Source organism: Parasteatoda tepidariorum, chromosome 1 (assembly GCF_982258835.1).
Source record: "Parasteatoda tepidariorum strain Cologne lab strain chromosome 1, Ptep-v5.0, whole genome shotgun sequence".
NCBI lineage: Eukaryota > Metazoa > Arthropoda > Arachnida > Araneae > Theridiidae > Parasteatoda > Parasteatoda tepidariorum.
Genome location: NC_141755.1, coordinates 32565866 through 32583811, shown reverse-complemented (window position 1 = coordinate 32583811; position 17946 = coordinate 32565866). Strand labels below are relative to the sequence as shown.

Genomic DNA, 17946 nt, shown 5'->3' with positions numbered 1-17946 from the left:
AATATTTCAATGTTTGTTTAAAAAAAATAAAATATGCGTTTATTTATGTTTGACCAGAATTAAGTGAAATTGAGTGTAATTGTTCTTCGCATTGTCAATCTTATTTTTATGATTAATCATTAAAATATTTTTTTATTCATCAACTATTAACATAACAGAAAATGTTTCAATCAGCATTAAAATAGAGGATTGCTATTAAAATCTTTTAATCGACTTGTTTTAATTGAAATTTCCAGCAACGTTATATCAATACACCAACTGGAGAAATTTTGTATTTTTTTAAATTTTTTTTAGTCTTCTCACTTAGTTATTTTTAATCGAAAGTTAAAGTAGGTAGTTGAAAATGAATAGGAAGATGTGGGGACGTTATTTCTTTTGATCACGTGGGAATAAAAAATGTAAAATTAAATTTTTGCTAAGATGTTGTCAAAAAACAAATAATAGTTGGTTTAAAATTATATAGCCTACATATGATTGAGCTCTGGTTTGGAAGAAAAAAAATTACTATAGGCATAGGGTATCCGTTCCATTCGCAAAATTTCGAAAACCTATCTTGACAACGGCCAACCAGCAAAGAGCACCACTTAGTAATATTATTATTTGTGTTCTGGCTTAATGTTCATGTTTGCTATGTTATACATAGATTGATATCCAGATAAAGCCATATATGAGGGGGGGGAAACAACTTAAGCGGATTATTTAGTGAAGAATAAAATAGAATTTTCAAAAAAATTTATGAAAATTATTTGTACAAAAGAGTAATTTTTGCATAAATTTACATAAAAATGGATGTAAATTGGAATTTAAATTGTCCCAATGTTTTTTTCTTTGTCCATAAAAGAGTTTTTACAAATGGATTAGTAATTTAACAAGCGTAAAACATATTCTCTGGACTCAGCAAGAAACTACTTAAGAATCGAACTTTATAATAAAGAAAAAAAATTAACGTTATTAAATCAGCGCTTGTATCACGCAGCTATTAATAAAATAAGAATTCTGTCAAAAGTTGTTTGTAATTTAAAGCATAGTTCCCAAGGAAAAATTGTTTAATAAACCGGATTTAACATATTTTGTCTTTTTTGGATTTTTCAATAACTTAGCTTAAGACAAACAGGAAAATTTTCGAACGATAATGATGAATTTATATTATTTTTTTTTTTAAATTATAATCTATAAATTTACCTTGGAAAAAAATTAGGGTGGAACTATTTTTTTTATGATTACATTTAAGGTAATTTGCATACAGCTTAAACTACAAAATAGTTTCCATCTTTTTTCTTACCTTAATTCATCAAAATCTATTATTATTTGCTTTATGTCTGTCACATAACAATCTATTATATTTCCCGAGGAAAATAATTGCCGTCATTAGTCTTAAAAAATGTTAATTTCTATTTTTCATTTATTTTTTAAGATAAAGCCTTGAAAAGAAACTTTCGAACTAAAATGCATTAGTTATATCAACTGAGAATTTTACTTTACACAATCTGTATTTATGTCATCATAAAAAATAAAAATAACTATTCATAAATATATTTAACTTAAACATGCAATTCGATTATTAACTGCTTTTTTATTCAGTTTGTGAAGTCGAGCGTGACCGCATTTCGTGGAAGTGATAGAATGTAATTGTTCGTTTACCTGCAATTTCTAAAATGGAATGCTAATGCATATAACTCTAACAACATACTTCGTTGATGTTTGTTGAAAGCTGTTAAAATTGTAATTTATATATCTCGAAAATACTTTGTAAATATGTACTTAGTTCTGGTGTAGTATAGGTACATAGCTTTCGAGTCTGAATTATCATTCGAAATTTTAAAACTGCAACATTAAAAATTTAATGTTTTTTACTTTTTGGTAATGCAAATATATAAACAGGTTTTTGTATGTCTAGTTATGGGTTGAAACAATATTTTCATAGAGTGCAAATTTACTTTTAGTTATTAGCATCAAATTTTTTTTGCACTGGAAAGTGTGGGGAGAAGAAAAACGGCGTCTGGTAAAGTAATAAATGAAATTCATCAGAACTTAAGTATTTTTAAAAAGCCTAACGATTTTTTTTCTTTTGAAATTTTCTTTATATTTTCATTTTATTTTGTTTTAATTTATTCTGTTTTATTTCTGTATAGTTAAAAACGTACTTAAAATTTAAAATTAACATTTAATAATCTTTGTATTTTTTATGAAAGATACGTATACTTTTACACAGAATCTAAAATTTTGTTTTATTGATCCTAGATTTTTATTAAAGGAAATATCGAAAAAATCGTTTGCTATTATCACATGTACATTAAATGGTTACGGTACCTTAATCTATTTAATTATACTAAAGTTAAGAACTTTTAACTTTTTCTGTTACAGTCCAATAATTTCCACTCTTGCAAATAAAAAACTTTAATTTGGATAACATCAAAAATTTAAATATGTCATCACGTTGCATGCTATGTAAACATTCATTTTCAAACGATCTATATTTAAATTGTTGCCTGAACGCATAAAATAATTCCTATCTTGGAATATAAATGTAGGTAGTATTTTTTTTTATGAGTGTCACGGAATATGAAATTTTCCTTTGCTAACTTATTTTTGAGTACAAAATATACTATTAACAAATCTGGGGCACGGAAATTCGTTGATGGCACACTTTGAAACTCAATTGTTAGCTAATTTTCAACTAAATCGTCTTATTGTGAAATCGTTTTCGGAAAGGAAAGATGAAATTATTCTTTTCGTCTATCTTTATGGGAAATTTTATTCTTTTATTGTGACCTTGGAGAATAAAATACTTTGCGTTCTTAACGAGATTCCGACAAGTGAAGGTCGTCCTTTTATACTTTTTAAATGACGAGATGAAAAAGGGACATTGGCCTTATTCTGTTTTTGGTCATTAGCTAAGCCGATTAAAATATTTTCTACCTTAGTTGTTGTTCTACGTTTTAAGATTGTTAAAATAAAAGAAGAAACATTGTTTTCTTTTCTTTTTTTCTCAGGTTTTTTTTTTACCTTCGCGTTTATAAGTTATTGATGATGTATTTTTAAGAACAGGTTTCTGCGAAAGAATTAAACTAAAGAATTAAATGCAGGGTGTGAAAGGAACTTTACGAAGGTTCAATTAATTAATTAATTATGGGGAGAAATACTAGGCTTGAAAATATTTTTGAATATATCTGTGTGTATTGATCCGATTTGTCATAGAGTAACATGAAACTTATCGCGTTAAAAATAAAAAGAATAGGGGGGGGGGAAACAGTTTTAGTTATAATCATGGACTTGTAAAAAGTATTAAGTTTATTTTTTCTGAATAATTTTTTCACGTTTATCGCTTGAAGTTATTCAGTTTTCAAATACAATACCACTGTTAACGTAACTAAAATTTAAAAGAAAGCATCTTTTTCTTTTTTTTTCTTCCATTATTGACTTTTTTTTAAAAAAAAATTGTAAAGGTAAAATTGTCTTCTAAATAATTTTAGAAGTATTTCAAAGCTTCCGTTTTGAATAATAGAAAAGAAGGGGCAAATATTTAACATATTTTCCGCCTTATCGGTCACGCTTGCCTGACGTTAGCATTGACCGCGTCATCGGATAGGCGTGAGTTTCTCATTCATGACTGATGCACTGATTCTTATTTTAGTTTTTTAGTCAGAAAAGTGCGAAGAATAATAATCCATTGTCATAGTAGTAAAATAATATTTTTATTATTATTTTCGTGTGTTAAAAGTTTATTCAATAAATTACTCTCCTGCTAAATATTAATTACAGTGATTCGGTTAACGTAAAAATCCTCAAGAATGTCATTAAAAATTTAAATGCTCTTATAATTAAAATAATCTCCTAATAATTAAAAAAAAATCCCCATATAATTCAATGATCTGATACATAATTTTCTAAATTTACCTATAACATATTGTATTAAAATAAACCAATAATTCGTCGTGACGTATTTTTTAATAAAATTTGAAATAAAATTTAAAAAGTAAACTTAAATAAGTAAAGAAGAAAGGGGAAATATATAGTAATGTATGTTGTACTGTAGAGGGCAAAAAATTAAGAAATTTGACCTAATCTTCATTAAAACATGATATCCCATGGAAAAGTGTCCAAGCTTTTAATAGAATTTAAATAAGAAAAACTAAAGATTTAAAGGAATTTGATAAATTCATGAAGAAATAATTAAAAAAAATATTAACTCATTGCTTAAATAACTTATTACTGCTAAAGAACAGAGTGTATATTTAAAAAAAAAAAAAAAAAAAAAAAAAACTATTTTTACACTGTCTGGATAAAAAAAAAAAAAAAAAAAAAAAAACTTCTTTTTCTCTCATTTAGTTCTTTTTCAACCTGATTTCTAGCAATAAAGTGGAAAATCTTTATGGCATTTCTGGATCTATGGTTGAATTGTTTGCAATCTATGATATAGTGATTCTTTTTCTTTTTTTCATTCTTTATATTTTTCTGCTATTAGATTGAAGTATTGTCTACTTTATTCCACCATTTAAATATTTCGATCTGTTTCATTTTAAGTCATAAATCAAAATTTCCCATAAAAGATTTAATAAAGGATTATTTTAATTTGCAGAAGCTCTTCTGCAGAGTCGACCTCTCCCAGAGATTCCAGGTTTGCTGGATGACTCCTCTGCTGGTCTTCCACTGAGCATAGAAACTGCATCACGATGGATGTCCAAGGAGAATTTATTATTGCAAGAGGACGCTGATCCCCAAGTATTTGTGGCTCTGTACGATTTTCAATCGGGAGGAGAGAATCAGCTTTCCCTTAAAAAAGGTACACCTTTCATTTTCTCATAAGACCATTGCAACGCCTTCTCTGAAAGCATAATTACTTGAATAATTAAAATTTTTAAGAACAAAATCGAAATGTTTATTATTATATAACCGATGTTGTACAGCTGACCGAATTTTGATTTAGCAATTACCAATGTTCAACTCAGTGGCCTTGTAGTTTTGAACCCAATCCAGAAGGCAAGGGAGCTCCTTGATCAAGTACTGGGAGAAATTTGCCTTTATAGAGGACTTTTTGATGAAGCAGGGTGCATAGTGTTTCTAAAAAGTGCTTAAAGGTGCTTATTTTCGATTTTCGTTTTTAAAAGCCCTTAAAGGTGATATTTTTCATTGGGTGTTTTTAAAAAGTGCTTAATTTCCCTTTTCCAAAATGAGATTTTTCCTTTACCATGTTGATTTTCGCTACGAATTATGCAGAAAGACGCTGTTCACATTGTTCTATTCTACGTTTTCACAATTAATTCAACCCCAATCTATTTCTTCTTATCGTCAGTCTGTAGCGTATCGAAACGTCATTCGATTTACATAATTAAAAAACTTTGCCCATTGTCAAAAACAATTCCCGAAAGTTTTTTTAAAATTTTTCGACATGACGGTAGTCCTTAAAAATATTATTTGAGTCCTTGAAAAGTGCTTATTTTTTGTTAAATAATTTGGCTATGCACCCTGTGAAATGAACCTTCATATGCATTACATGGAGAGGAAAACCACAAAACCTCCTATGATTAGCCATAGGGCAAGGGGACTTTAACCCATGATCGGTCTACCACTGAGGATATTTTACATCACTGTGGTCTGTGCGAGTCAGGTGCGAAATTCGTATCGACCAATCATTGCTGGGATTTGAACCCAGGCCACCTCATCAGGAGGTGACCACTTTACCCCCCCCCCCCCCCGAGCCACCATGGCACTAAAAGTTTGAAAATGCTGGAGATCAAACACCAAGAAAATATGCAGCTACCGTGTTTATTAAAGTTTTTCTCTAGGAAAGAAGAACATTTTGAGCGCCTTAAACTTGAAGCTGAGCTTTAATTGACTTTAAAATGGACAAATATTTTTAAATATCATAATGATTATTTAGCTTTTGTTTAAAATCGAAGATTTGGCAATATTTTCCTTAAGAATTTAAGCCGATAGAAATAATGAATAATTTGAAATTTTCCCATGGTTTAAAAGAGCTCAAACAAGAGTTAGAGTAATTTTTTAAATATTAAAAAAGGAAATTATAAACTTTTTTTTATTTTCAAAAAAAAAAAAGGAAAAAAGTGTAGCATTTCTTTATTTTAAAATTTTGTGTCGCATGAATGCCTATGACTGCCAAGGGCTTGTGTTTAGTTTATGAAACAAATTCCATTTATGATTGAATCTTATGAATAAGTAATTAATATACTAATTTTTAAATTTTTTATTAATATAAATCGTCAAATTCTTTATATCTAGCAAACTGTTTTTTATCTTTAATAATCCATTCCATCTGTAAAAGGTCAGGTATTAAAATACAAATGGCATCAAAATTCTGGGCTTTAGTAATACTGTTTGGCTCATGAAAAAGTTTTCGAAACTAATAATAAAAAAATAACTAAAAATACTAAATAATACTAAAAATAACTTTAAAAAGGTTCTTTTTTTTGTGTAGATTTTACATACATAAATTGTTTATCCATTCATGTACACTGCTGCCTATTTCTTATGAATCTTATTGTTCTCTCCTTCTTAGAAGAGTTGCCTTTATTTTCTTTTCTATGTTTTGTTAGAAGAAAGAACAATTACACAACCAAAAAAAATCACTAAATCTTAGAGAAGACAAATAGTCTACAACAATCGGAAAAACTCTAATAAAAAGACATGTCTTTGCAATTTTAAATCCTTATGTCTAATTAAAATAATTATATGTTTTGTGACATTAAAGAAAAATTCTCAGAAAGTATAAAGTATCAGAATACAAAATAAAGTTTTTAAAATAATATTTTTGTGGATGAATTGGGAGCAGTTTTTTAAACTCTGAACTTGTGATTTATCATATGTAAAAAATTCATTCTTTTCTTGTAATCAAAAATATATAGAAATTCTAAATATATATACATACATATATCATAAAATTTTGTGGTTTTAGGTAATTTCTTATCAACTATGTTTAAAATGTATTGTTTCAAATTCACATAGGCTTTATCTAACCCCTTCCTTCTCGCTCCCGTGAAAATGACGGGGTGAGATTTAGCCCTCTGTTTCTCGCTCCCGTGATATATCCGGGCTGGAGTGTTCAGTAGTAACGCTCCAATGAGGATAAAACTAATTCATTTCTTTCGCCCGGAAAACATTTTATTTCTCATTTTACACACCAGGTGGCAGTACCAGGATATTTTAAGGTAATTGTAGATAGTTTATTTTAAACTAGGTGTCAGCACTAATCAGGGATAAAAATAAAAAAAATCGCTTTCATGGAAATTAACCGATTGTTAAGGGGTTAAATCATTTTAAATTTTAAAATAAAGAAAACAAATTTTTTTTCTGAAATTGAAAATAATTACCTTATAAATCTTTTTCAGCTCAAAAGTTTGGTTTTTGATATTTTGGGTATATTATTCTTATCTTCAACTTCTGTTTTATTTGATTAGTGTTTTTCGTACACGCTAAAAATGTTCTGGCTTTTAATTTTAAAATTTGTGCAATATTTAATCTAACTGCATGTTTCAGGTGAACAAGTGAGGGTCCTTTCCTACAACCGAACTGGTGAATGGTGTGAAGCTCAATCGAGAACTTGTCAGGTGGGCTGGGTGCCAAGCAATTACATCACTCCCGTGAACAGCTTAGAAAAGCATTCTTGGTATCATGGGCCCATCTCTCGTAATGCAGCTGAGTACCTATTGAGTAGTGGCATTAATGGCAGCTTTCTTGTTAGAGAAAGTGAAAGCAGCCCTGGTCAGAGGTCTATTTCTTTGCGTTATGAAGGGAGAGTCTACCATTATCGGATAAGTGAAGATACAGACAGTAAGGTAATGCTCAACATTCTTAAAAAATAGTTTTGTTAGTAAAATAGTTAGTAAAAAATAATTCTTAATAAATTAATTGTTATAAAAAAAGTCATCTGAAAAGTTCATAAAAATTTCTGTCGGAAAATATCCAATTATTTGAAAAGGTTGAAATGTACTTATACTTCTTAAAATTTAAGAGCATAATACAAAATTTTCACAATCTAAAATTATGCAAAATTGCGAGGGAGAAAAAGCATTTTTACTAAAATATTTGTTGAATGTAAATATATTAATTAAATGATTAACCAATTTTTTTATTTATTCCTTTTATTTGACTTTGTTAAATAGTTAAATATGAAGTAAATCATTCATGCTTATATGATTGCTAATTTTACTCTAGCCTTTATTTTTCTTTCTTTTTTTTTTCTTCTTTTTTTTAATTTTCTATATATTTTTTCTTTTTTTAATCTTCCAAATGTTATTTTTTTATCATACTTTTAAAACTATATACTTCTTTTCTTAAAGTTAAAGCTTAAGAAGCTTTTAAAATTGTTTTTTTTTTTTTTATTATACCATTGTTATATTATTTAAATCCATATAATGATGTTTCGAAAACATATTTTAATTCATATTTGTATCTTTTCCTATATTTTTGTTATTTAAAAAACTAAATTTTACAAAATTGATATGTAATCGTTGTATGTGTTACAGGTTCTTTATGTGTAATACTCTTTCAACAACATACAATATTAATTGGTTGCTATATTCATTGCTAAAATGTTGTTAATTTCATTGATTAACTAATTTTTTAAAATTAGTGGGTCCTCATAGTTGGTCTTATGATTTACAGGTTTTTGTGACATCCGAATGCAGATTTAACACTTTAGCAGAGCTCGTCCATCACCACTCTATGCATGCAGATGGTTTAATAACTTTGTTGCTTTACCCTGCACCTAAAAGAAACAAACCTACAGTGTTTGCATTGAGTCCTGAGCCTGATGAATGGGAAATCGATCGAACTGATATTGTAATGAAACACAAATTGGGTGGAGGACAGTATGGAGATGTCTATGAAGCAATTTGGAAACGATACAATGTTACTGTTGCTGTTAAAACGCTAAAGGTAAACTTACTTATTGTTCTCATCTTTAAATCTGTTAGAAGTTTTTTGTTAGATCACTTTGTATCAAACTTTGATTCTTTGTTAACAACTGTATCTACCCAGGAAAATTTTTACTGAGATTTGCAATTAGTTCAGTAAATTTATTTGAATAAACTGCCATGTCTACCAAATGTCTCGAAAATGACAATTTGAAAAATTTATGATTTTCTGATGTACGAATCTATTTTTCGTTTCTCTTAATTTCAGTGAAAATGGAGATCAATTTATATGTAGAATTTTCTTGAAATCTTCTGAAATATGACCCGTAACATAAAAATTTTTATAAATGTAAAGTTCTATTTTTTTCCCCATAACTATTGTGGCATGTTTGTTAAAATAATCTATCAATTTCATGTAACTTTGTTTTTTCAATATTTTTTTTCTATTTGTGTAACATTTCTGAATGTTAGACAAATTAATTAATGATATATAATTTTATTATATATCATTATTTAATTAAATAAATCCATTTCATTAAATAAATTCATTTATTTAATTAAATCCATTTTATTAGTACTCTTTATTTGCATTGGTTATATCAGCCATTTTTGAGTATTTCTTAGCATGAAATAAATTTGATTCATGACAAAATTTTATTTTTAATTTGTTGTCTCTGTTATTTACTCATTTTAATTAATATCTCTTTGCTATAAATGAGTTTATTTTTTATTCACAGTTTTTTTAAGATATATTTTTAGTTAGTGATAATGTTATAAAAGCATTATTTCAATCATGTAATTTGTGCAATGTTCATGGGGAATAGTGTATTAATTTCAACTAAATTAAACACACCAAAAAAAACTAGATCAACTGATTTGCTCAAACTCATTGATGTGTTATGAGGCCGAAAATGTGATTTATAAATAAGTTCTCAAGTGGTGGAAAAGATGCTGACGAAATTTATATTAAAAACTATTTCTTCCACAATATTACTAAAAAGTACCAAAATGTTCAAAACTTTTAATTAGTTTTGGAATTTTCAAATAAAATAACCTTAAGATAACAATTTTTCATCAAATGTGAATTGGTGAGTGGTGGATAAAAGGCAATGTCTAGATTGTAATAAGATCTTTGATGCATTCTGCTTATTTTTCAACTTTATAGTCTTAAAACTGAATTAATCATTGACATTTCTTTTTTTAAATTTTTTTATAGGAAGACACAATGGCCCTAAAAGATTTCTTAGAAGAAGCAGCTATCATGAAAGAAATGAAACATCCGAATTTAGTGCAACTACTAGGTATGTATATTATTCAGTTCAATAATAAAGTTTGATTTATTTTTTATCTATGCTCAAGTTTCTGCATTTAATTGTCTGTTTGTAAAAGTGAATATTTTTTTTATTTTTAAATGCTACAATATGAATATTGTAAAAAAATTGTAAAGGGATTAAATCAAGCAAATTATTTGAATTCCTTTTTAAGAGAATATTTTATTATGCATTATTTTTTTTCTTTTTCATGAATATTTGTAATAGTTAGGGATGCAAACCAAAACAGAAACTATACAATCTGGAAACAAAAATGCTCCTTTTAAAAAATGAATATTTTTGGTTTCATAGCTTTTAAATTACATGATTATTTATAATGCTTCAAGTGTAATAAATCAATTAAAAAAGTATTGTAATCAATTTTGACCATTTTAATTCAAAAGAAGGCCTTTTTAATAGTAATTTCTTAAAAATATTTTTGTATCTCTATAAATTGCTTTTTTTGTTATTGACTCTTAGTTTGATTCTGCCTAATTCTTTTGTTTTATTACAATTATTATTATTTTTTTTGGAATTAACATTTATTTTGCTTTCTGTTATAAATTAATTATAAAATGCATGATGTAAAAAATAGCTTTCTGCCTAAAGTTCTTTTTAAAACTGTTATTATTTAAAATTTTCAGAAAAACTTCTCTTAAAAACCTTGTAACAACCCTGGCTAATTGTGACTTTTTCGTCTACTAAATATTATCAAGCATAATTGAATTATTATTATTTTTTAATTCCTAGATTAAATTTTGAGGTGATATTAAGAAGAAAAAAAAATATTTTTGTTAATTTAAATTTCTATAAAGCATTAAATAAACTTTAAGTAACATACTTTTGAGATATCTTAAGCTCTATTATTATTTTTAGATAATTTATAATACTTTCTATTTTTAGATATTTTATAGGACTTTCTAAAATAATGATAATTTTATATCAACATAAATCGATAATACATTATTATCAACCTAATACAAATGTATAAGACTGAGTTGTACCAACTTCTGAAAGCTGTCAAAATTTGAGATTCAAGTATTATTTAATTAAGATGTATTTATTTTTACTGTAAAGTGAACACCATTTTTTCGTCGGCACAATAATATTAAAGTTAATATAGTATCTTGAAATTTCATAGAAGTTCAAGAAAAAAGTGTAAAGCACAATTGTGATGCTACAATAGGCATTACATATTTCCTAACTTTGAAATTTCTTAAATTTATTATTTTTTTTTAATAATTCTTAATCCAATTATTTCATTTTTATTACATTTTATTAAAAGCTAATATAAATATTTTATTCTTTTCTTAACAATCAATGTAACATTTAACTTTTTATTTCTATACTAATGTAAAACTCATTAATTCACTGTCGTGACTAAATTGAAAACAAAAATCTATTTGTAGCTCTTTATTTTTTACCACAAAAATGTTTCAGTTACATGGTTATGCTAATTCTGTTATGTAGTATAATACGGTGAAAAGACGAGGTTATGGGGAAAAGGCAAAATGTGCTCCTCAATCAAGGAACAGAAACACATTCCAGCAAAAATCGTGGGATGAGCAGATTTTGCAACATTTGAGTTGCCTGTGGATATCGTGGGATGATCAGACGGGTTAATGCACATTTAATCATGTATAATATCTTTATATATATTTAATTTAATTATAAAGCTATCAAAAGATGTAAAAAATATTCCATAATCTTTACAATTAATATTTCTTTTTTCTTTAGGTGTTTGTACACGAGAGCCTCCATTTTACATAATAACAGAATTCATGCCTTGTGGTAATTTATTAGATTACTTAAGAAATGCCAATAGAGACGAAATAAATGCAGTAGTCCTCATGTATATGGCCACTCAAATTGCATCTGCTATGTCTTATTTAGAATCACACAGCTTCATTCACAGGTAATATATTTCAATTATATAGCATCTGTATAGTATTTTTATTAGTTGAATTTGTAATAGTACCATGTTAAAAATAGTCACAATAGAAACTTAATCATCTAAACCTCTTATGTTTATTTTAATAACTAAAACCAATTCTGGATATTTTTTTAAACACTTTGTACTTAGTTTTTTTTTCTTGTTCTAATTATATCTTTTTATGTTAACAGTAAGAAGCTCACCAACTCACACAATTGCTCTTCATTCATTTTTATATCTTGACTATAAATTGATTGTTACGTCAAAATAAAAAAATTATTTCAATTCAATGATCTCAAAACTTTCTATTGCAGCTTGTTTATTTACACAAATAGATTTAGTTTTTATTTTGTTTGTATACTTAATCTTAATGTATACTTAATCATTTTTCTCTGTTGCTGTTGTAACTTCATCCCAAAATTTGTTTTTAAACTGTTCTTAAATTTTGAATTATTATAAAAACTTTCCAAATCGATAATTTAGCAGTGTAATTCTTAATATTGCTTAATATTTTTAAATATTGATTCATTTTTTTAATTGCATACATTGACAGTTTACAGTTTAACATTAAATTTACAATGATTAGTAAATGTAAATAAAACTTAATTGCTGCATCTTTAAATAATTATAAAACTAAATATAATAATATCGTTAAATGTATAATATAAATATATCATAAAATGTGTAATAAGTTATATATAATTACTTTGTTCTATAATAATGAAACACTTCTAGTTTTATATCTTTAATCTTGAACAATAATCAAAAAAGGTACTTTGGATTATCTCGTCAACCATTTTCGCCAAACCCGATATTATCGACAAACGATAGCTTCTGTGGCAATAACCGCAAATTTTATCGTGTTTATGATAATGGAGTTCGACGAAACAAGAAATACCTCAGTACTTTAAAAGCTATCAAGGATTTTTGGCCGTCAAAATGATTTATAATAATGTATATGATTGGATTCAAGAATAATTCAATGTGTAATTATTAAAATTAAAAAAAAATAGAGGTTTTTACTTTGTTTTGATTCTTTTTATTACACTTTTTTATTATATATTTTTACACTTGCATTTTTTTTGTTATTATTATTTTATCATTATTTGATAAATTTAATTTGTTTAGAATGTTTATTTTGGAAATTGCTTTTCATTATGATGGCGCCATAGGATTTGCGCATTTCACGAGCATTGATAGGTCGACAGGATAATCCCAAAGTACTTCAAAAAATACTAATTACAAAAAATAATATTCCCTTTATTGTTTTTTCTAGGGACTTGGCTGCCAGAAACTGCTTGGTTGGAGAAAATCACTTAGTGAAAGTTGCTGACTTTGGTTTAGCAAGATTAATGCGTGATGACACATACACTGCACATGCTGGTGCAAAATTTCCTATTAAATGGACCGCTCCTGAAGGTTTAGCTTATAATAAATTTTCTACGAAGTCTGACGTGTGGGGTATGATATTCCTAATAGTTTTTTTTATGCTTATTAAGATTACTCTATAATTTAAATTTTCCAATTAGTATAAATTCTTATTTTAATATGGAGCAAAAAAATAGCATTTTTAAATGCATTTTAATAGTGATAACGTAATACTGTTTTTATATATATTTTTGTGGCAAAATTATGTTATTATTTTTTGAATATAATAAAGCTCTCTTTCTTGTTTTAACATTCTTAAACATGTGATGACTTTTTACAATAATTTTTATGTTTCTTTTTTTTTATACAAATATCCTGAAAACTTGTGTGCTAACTTGTTGATATCTTAAAATATTGCTGAAAAATTTATGACGTATTGTTTCAGTTTAATATGTTAATAATTTTAATGCATGTTAGATCACGTGATCTGTCAAGATTGTCTTAGATCTTTCAAGACCTTAACTTCTGAGGAAATAGCATTTCTAAGAATTTAAATTTAAAAATTAGTAATACCTTGACTTAAAGAAATGATGGGTGATACCTTGACTTTTTATTTAATGAATGACTGAGTTCTTTATCTACTAAAAGTTTGTTTTCAACAACAATATAGCAATGTTTAAAACAACTTGACCGTTATAGATCCAATATTTTTTTTTCTAATTTTTTATTAGCATATAGTGGTAGACCTGAAAATAAGCTCTCGCCACGTGGCAAGTCAACAAAAAAAGTGGCGAATTAAACCATTTAAAGATTAATGTACATCAATGCTGAAAAACTCGAAAACAGAATTTTCATTAAAATGTTTGTTTCCATTCAAAATTTCGATCCTTCAGAATCAATCAACTTGTAATAAAAAGATTCATATGAAAGGAGAGTTCTTTAACAATTCATCTATTTCAAAATTGTAACATATACGTTAAATGTGTTTTGCCACCCCAAATATTTATTTTTAAATAATATTCTTTAAAGTCAGTATGTTTAACTAAATTTTGTCACATATTTATATTATTTTTATTGTCTCATTAACGTTTTATAGCCATAAATTATTCCAAATATGAATTTTTTTTTTTAATATAATTTTATCCAAACAGAAAGAAATTTTGTAAAAAGTAGCCATTAAATGACCTATCGATATCGGTCACCTATCCATTAGGCTTGAGGAAAAGTGACTACTAAGTTACTAGAGTCTACTGGCCACAGGCTACTATCTGCAGATATAAATTTTTAGGTATACATAGTGATCTATATTTAAAATATAATGTGTAATAAAATTTTATTATATGTTTAGCTAGTATTAAATTATGTTAGAAAAGTATTCAATATTTGAGTTCAAGTACTACCTGCAATGTGTCATTTAAAATATGAATTATATTATTTATAGCAATACATAAATGCAATTTTACAGGTTTTTAACTTTATGTTTTCAACCATAGTTAAGGGCGCTAAAAACAGACGCATGCTAAAATTTTGTCAATCTTGGTTTAAACCAATGCTTTTCATTCTATATTATAACACATGTTTTTCCTCAATTTTTTCAAGAATTTTCAAAAAAAGGTACAGTTATTATTTTCATTTGATTTTTAGAATCATGACTCTGAAATTGTGATTCTAGGAAGAAAAAAAAAATTTCTTTAAAAAGAAATTCATCATCAACCTTGTTAAGTTTCAATGTTTACTCATTGTCCTATTTTTCTGATACTCTCTTTTTGTGACATGAAAATACAGTTAAAGTAGTATAACATATCTAATAGGTGATTGGGTCTGCATCTAAGTTGTTACCGCCAAGTTTAGTTAAAGTGAATCAAATCTGAAATTTCTATTTAATTAAAATATATAATTAAAATAAATAATTGCACATACATTAATTAAAATAAATAAATTTTAATTAAAATAAATAATTGCACATGCAAATGTGCTATACGTAATTATTGTCTTTGCCTAGCCCTGCAAGTTCTATGGTATTTTTATAGAAAATGGCCATTTTGCAGTTTTAAGCAGATTTAAAAATAAAAAAAATTAGGCATATGTTTAATAATTAAAATTAAATTGCTTGATTTATCTTTCTTAAACGAGTTCAATATTGCTCCCAAAAGAGTTCAGCAAAAATAAACTAAACGCAATAATAAACTAACTTTTTCACTATGGTTTTATTTATTTACAGCATTTGGCATTCTCCTGTGGGAAATTGCCACTTATGGAATGTCTCCATATCCCGGTGTGGACTTAACAGATGTATACCACATGTTAGAATCCGGTTATAGGATGGAATGTCCTCCTGGATGTCCTCCAAGGGTTTACGAGCTGATGCGACAATGTAAGTTATGTTGGATATTTTTAATAATTTTAAGAAAGAATTACTTATTGTTAAATAAAATTTTTATATTAATTATTAAAATGATGTAACAGGATTTGTAATTGTACAAACAATCAAAAATGTTTTTTTTTTTTTAGGCTGGCATTGGGAACCATCAGAAAGGCCCACATTCAAAGAAATTCACCTTACACTAGAAACAATGTTCCAGAACTCAAGTATAACTGAAGGTACTGCTTTTTGATCCCTTGTTACTTTTTCTATTTTAAATGGATTCATAATTTTACTTTTAAATTGAGGGTTCCTAAGAGATCAGGGAAACCTGTGAGAACCTGGAATTTTCAAGGAATTTAATTTTAGGAAAGAAGTTAGGATATTGTCAAGGAATGGTACATTTTTAACTAAAACTTGAAAAATTGATATACTTATAACCATATTTTCAGTTCTAATATACTATTTACAACACAATCATTGTTTTTAACTTGCTTTTAACGTACTTAATCACAAGTAAGATAGTGAAAACTATAAAATTTTTATGAATGTTGCACAAATTTTCTTCTATCCATAATTTGTATGGAAGTGTAACATTCGCCAAAAGAAATTTCAGTCCTTTTAATACATTTCTATTAAGAGATAGTTCATTATCAGAGATTGAATAAAAAATATATTTGATGAAATATTGTTTATAGCACAAATATGGTCTGGAATTATGTCAGTTTAGCCGGGAGAAGTTTAGTTCTGAAATTAAGAGGACATCTTGTATAAAGTTAATTGAATTAAGGGAATAATTAAAAAAAATGCTTTCAATTTTTTTTCAGAGGTTGAAAAACAGTTAGAACAACAAGCCCCACCTTCAAATTTTAAGAAGCATGATGGAAGTAGTGGTAATATTCAAGCTCTAGCATCTGAAGAAGTTGAACAAGGTAAACTTTTTAGATATTTCTTTATATGAGAATTACATTTTCTGATAAATCTTTTTGAGGGATATTAACTTTTTAGTTTCATTTATGATCGACTGCTTGATTGTTTATAAATGTATCTCTTGAATTTTCTGCAAGGAAAATGAATTTGAATCTAGTCACTTTATCAAATCCTGATGCTGTTTTTTCTTTTTTAACTTTTATTTTCACCTCACTTCTCTACTACTGCTATTGTTGAAATGAACTGAAAAAATTATTAGTTTATAAATGATTTAAATAACATTGTGGCACTCTCTTCGGGCATTGAAAGTCTTTTTCTGGAGCATACATTATTTACAATACACAGGGATGAGATTCTTCCGCGGATTTCCACTTTTTCTCAGATTTTTCCGCTAATTTCCGCTGAAATTGTTATTTGCACAAGTTAAAATATTTTATGAGGAATTTAATTTTCCGCGGATCAAAATTATTGAAGTCCTCATTCCTCCATCTGAAGTTTTTCTAAAAATCATTTCCTTGGGATAAAACTGGTTGACCTTTATACAGGGAAGAGATTTTTTTCGCTTTTGTCTCTCGAACTTCAGCCGTTTTATCAAAAACTCAGATTCTCTAAAAGTTTCGTTTTTTTTATTTATTTATAAATATCCCGTTTTTTTTTTTTTTTTTTAAAAATTCAGTCGTTGAAGTCAAATAATTATATTTGTTTACGATTTTCGACGAAAAACAGAAAATTCAAACTACGTCCTAGCTGCTAACCCTTTCGCATGTTTACTTATATTAGCTATTTTCTCCGATTTCACGCACAGAAAATAAGATTTTCCGTATTTTTTATCCATCAGCGGGATAGCTCGTATTTTCGTAATTTAGACGTCGTTGCTTCTTGTATTCTGGAGTGAAAGCGAACAAAAAAAAGCGGGGGGAAAAATAGAGGTGAATTTGCGGTGAAAATATTTATTTGCTCATTCAATTAATCTTGTAAATTTTTATTTATTGTGTAAACAAAAAACAATTCAAACAAGCCTTTTAGAAATCCCAAGTCCAGACTCTGCAAATATGTCGATTTTTATTCACGCGATTTTAATATCAATCATCGATTTTCGTATTTACCTGATTTAAAAGTTGAACGTTGCGATTCTTATTCAGGCCATTTAAACATTGTACATTGCGATTC

At 27.0% G+C, this 17946-nt stretch overlaps 1 protein-coding gene across 4 annotated transcripts in view; it reads left to right on the top strand.

Annotated features, from left to right (window-relative positions):
- The window catches only part of LOC107439649 (uncharacterized), a 51465-nt gene that overhangs the window by 24637 nt on the left and 8882 nt on the right, over positions 1–17946 (top strand). For all 4 annotated transcript variants that reach the window (XM_087161388.1, XM_087161383.1, XM_087161396.1 and 1 more), the window contains 9 exons: positions 4580–4783; positions 7495–7793; positions 8623–8895; positions 10090–10174; positions 11921–12098; positions 13393–13577; positions 15706–15858; positions 15996–16085; positions 16674–16778. In XM_087161388.1, the coding sequence (XP_087017514.1) occupies positions 4580–4783; positions 7495–7793; positions 8623–8895; positions 10090–10174; positions 11921–12098; positions 13393–13577; positions 15706–15858; positions 15996–16085; positions 16674–16778 (1572 nt within the window). The remainder of the gene's footprint in view (positions 1–4579; positions 4784–7494; positions 7794–8622; positions 8896–10089; positions 10175–11920; positions 12099–13392; positions 13578–15705; positions 15859–15995; positions 16086–16673; positions 16779–17946) is intronic.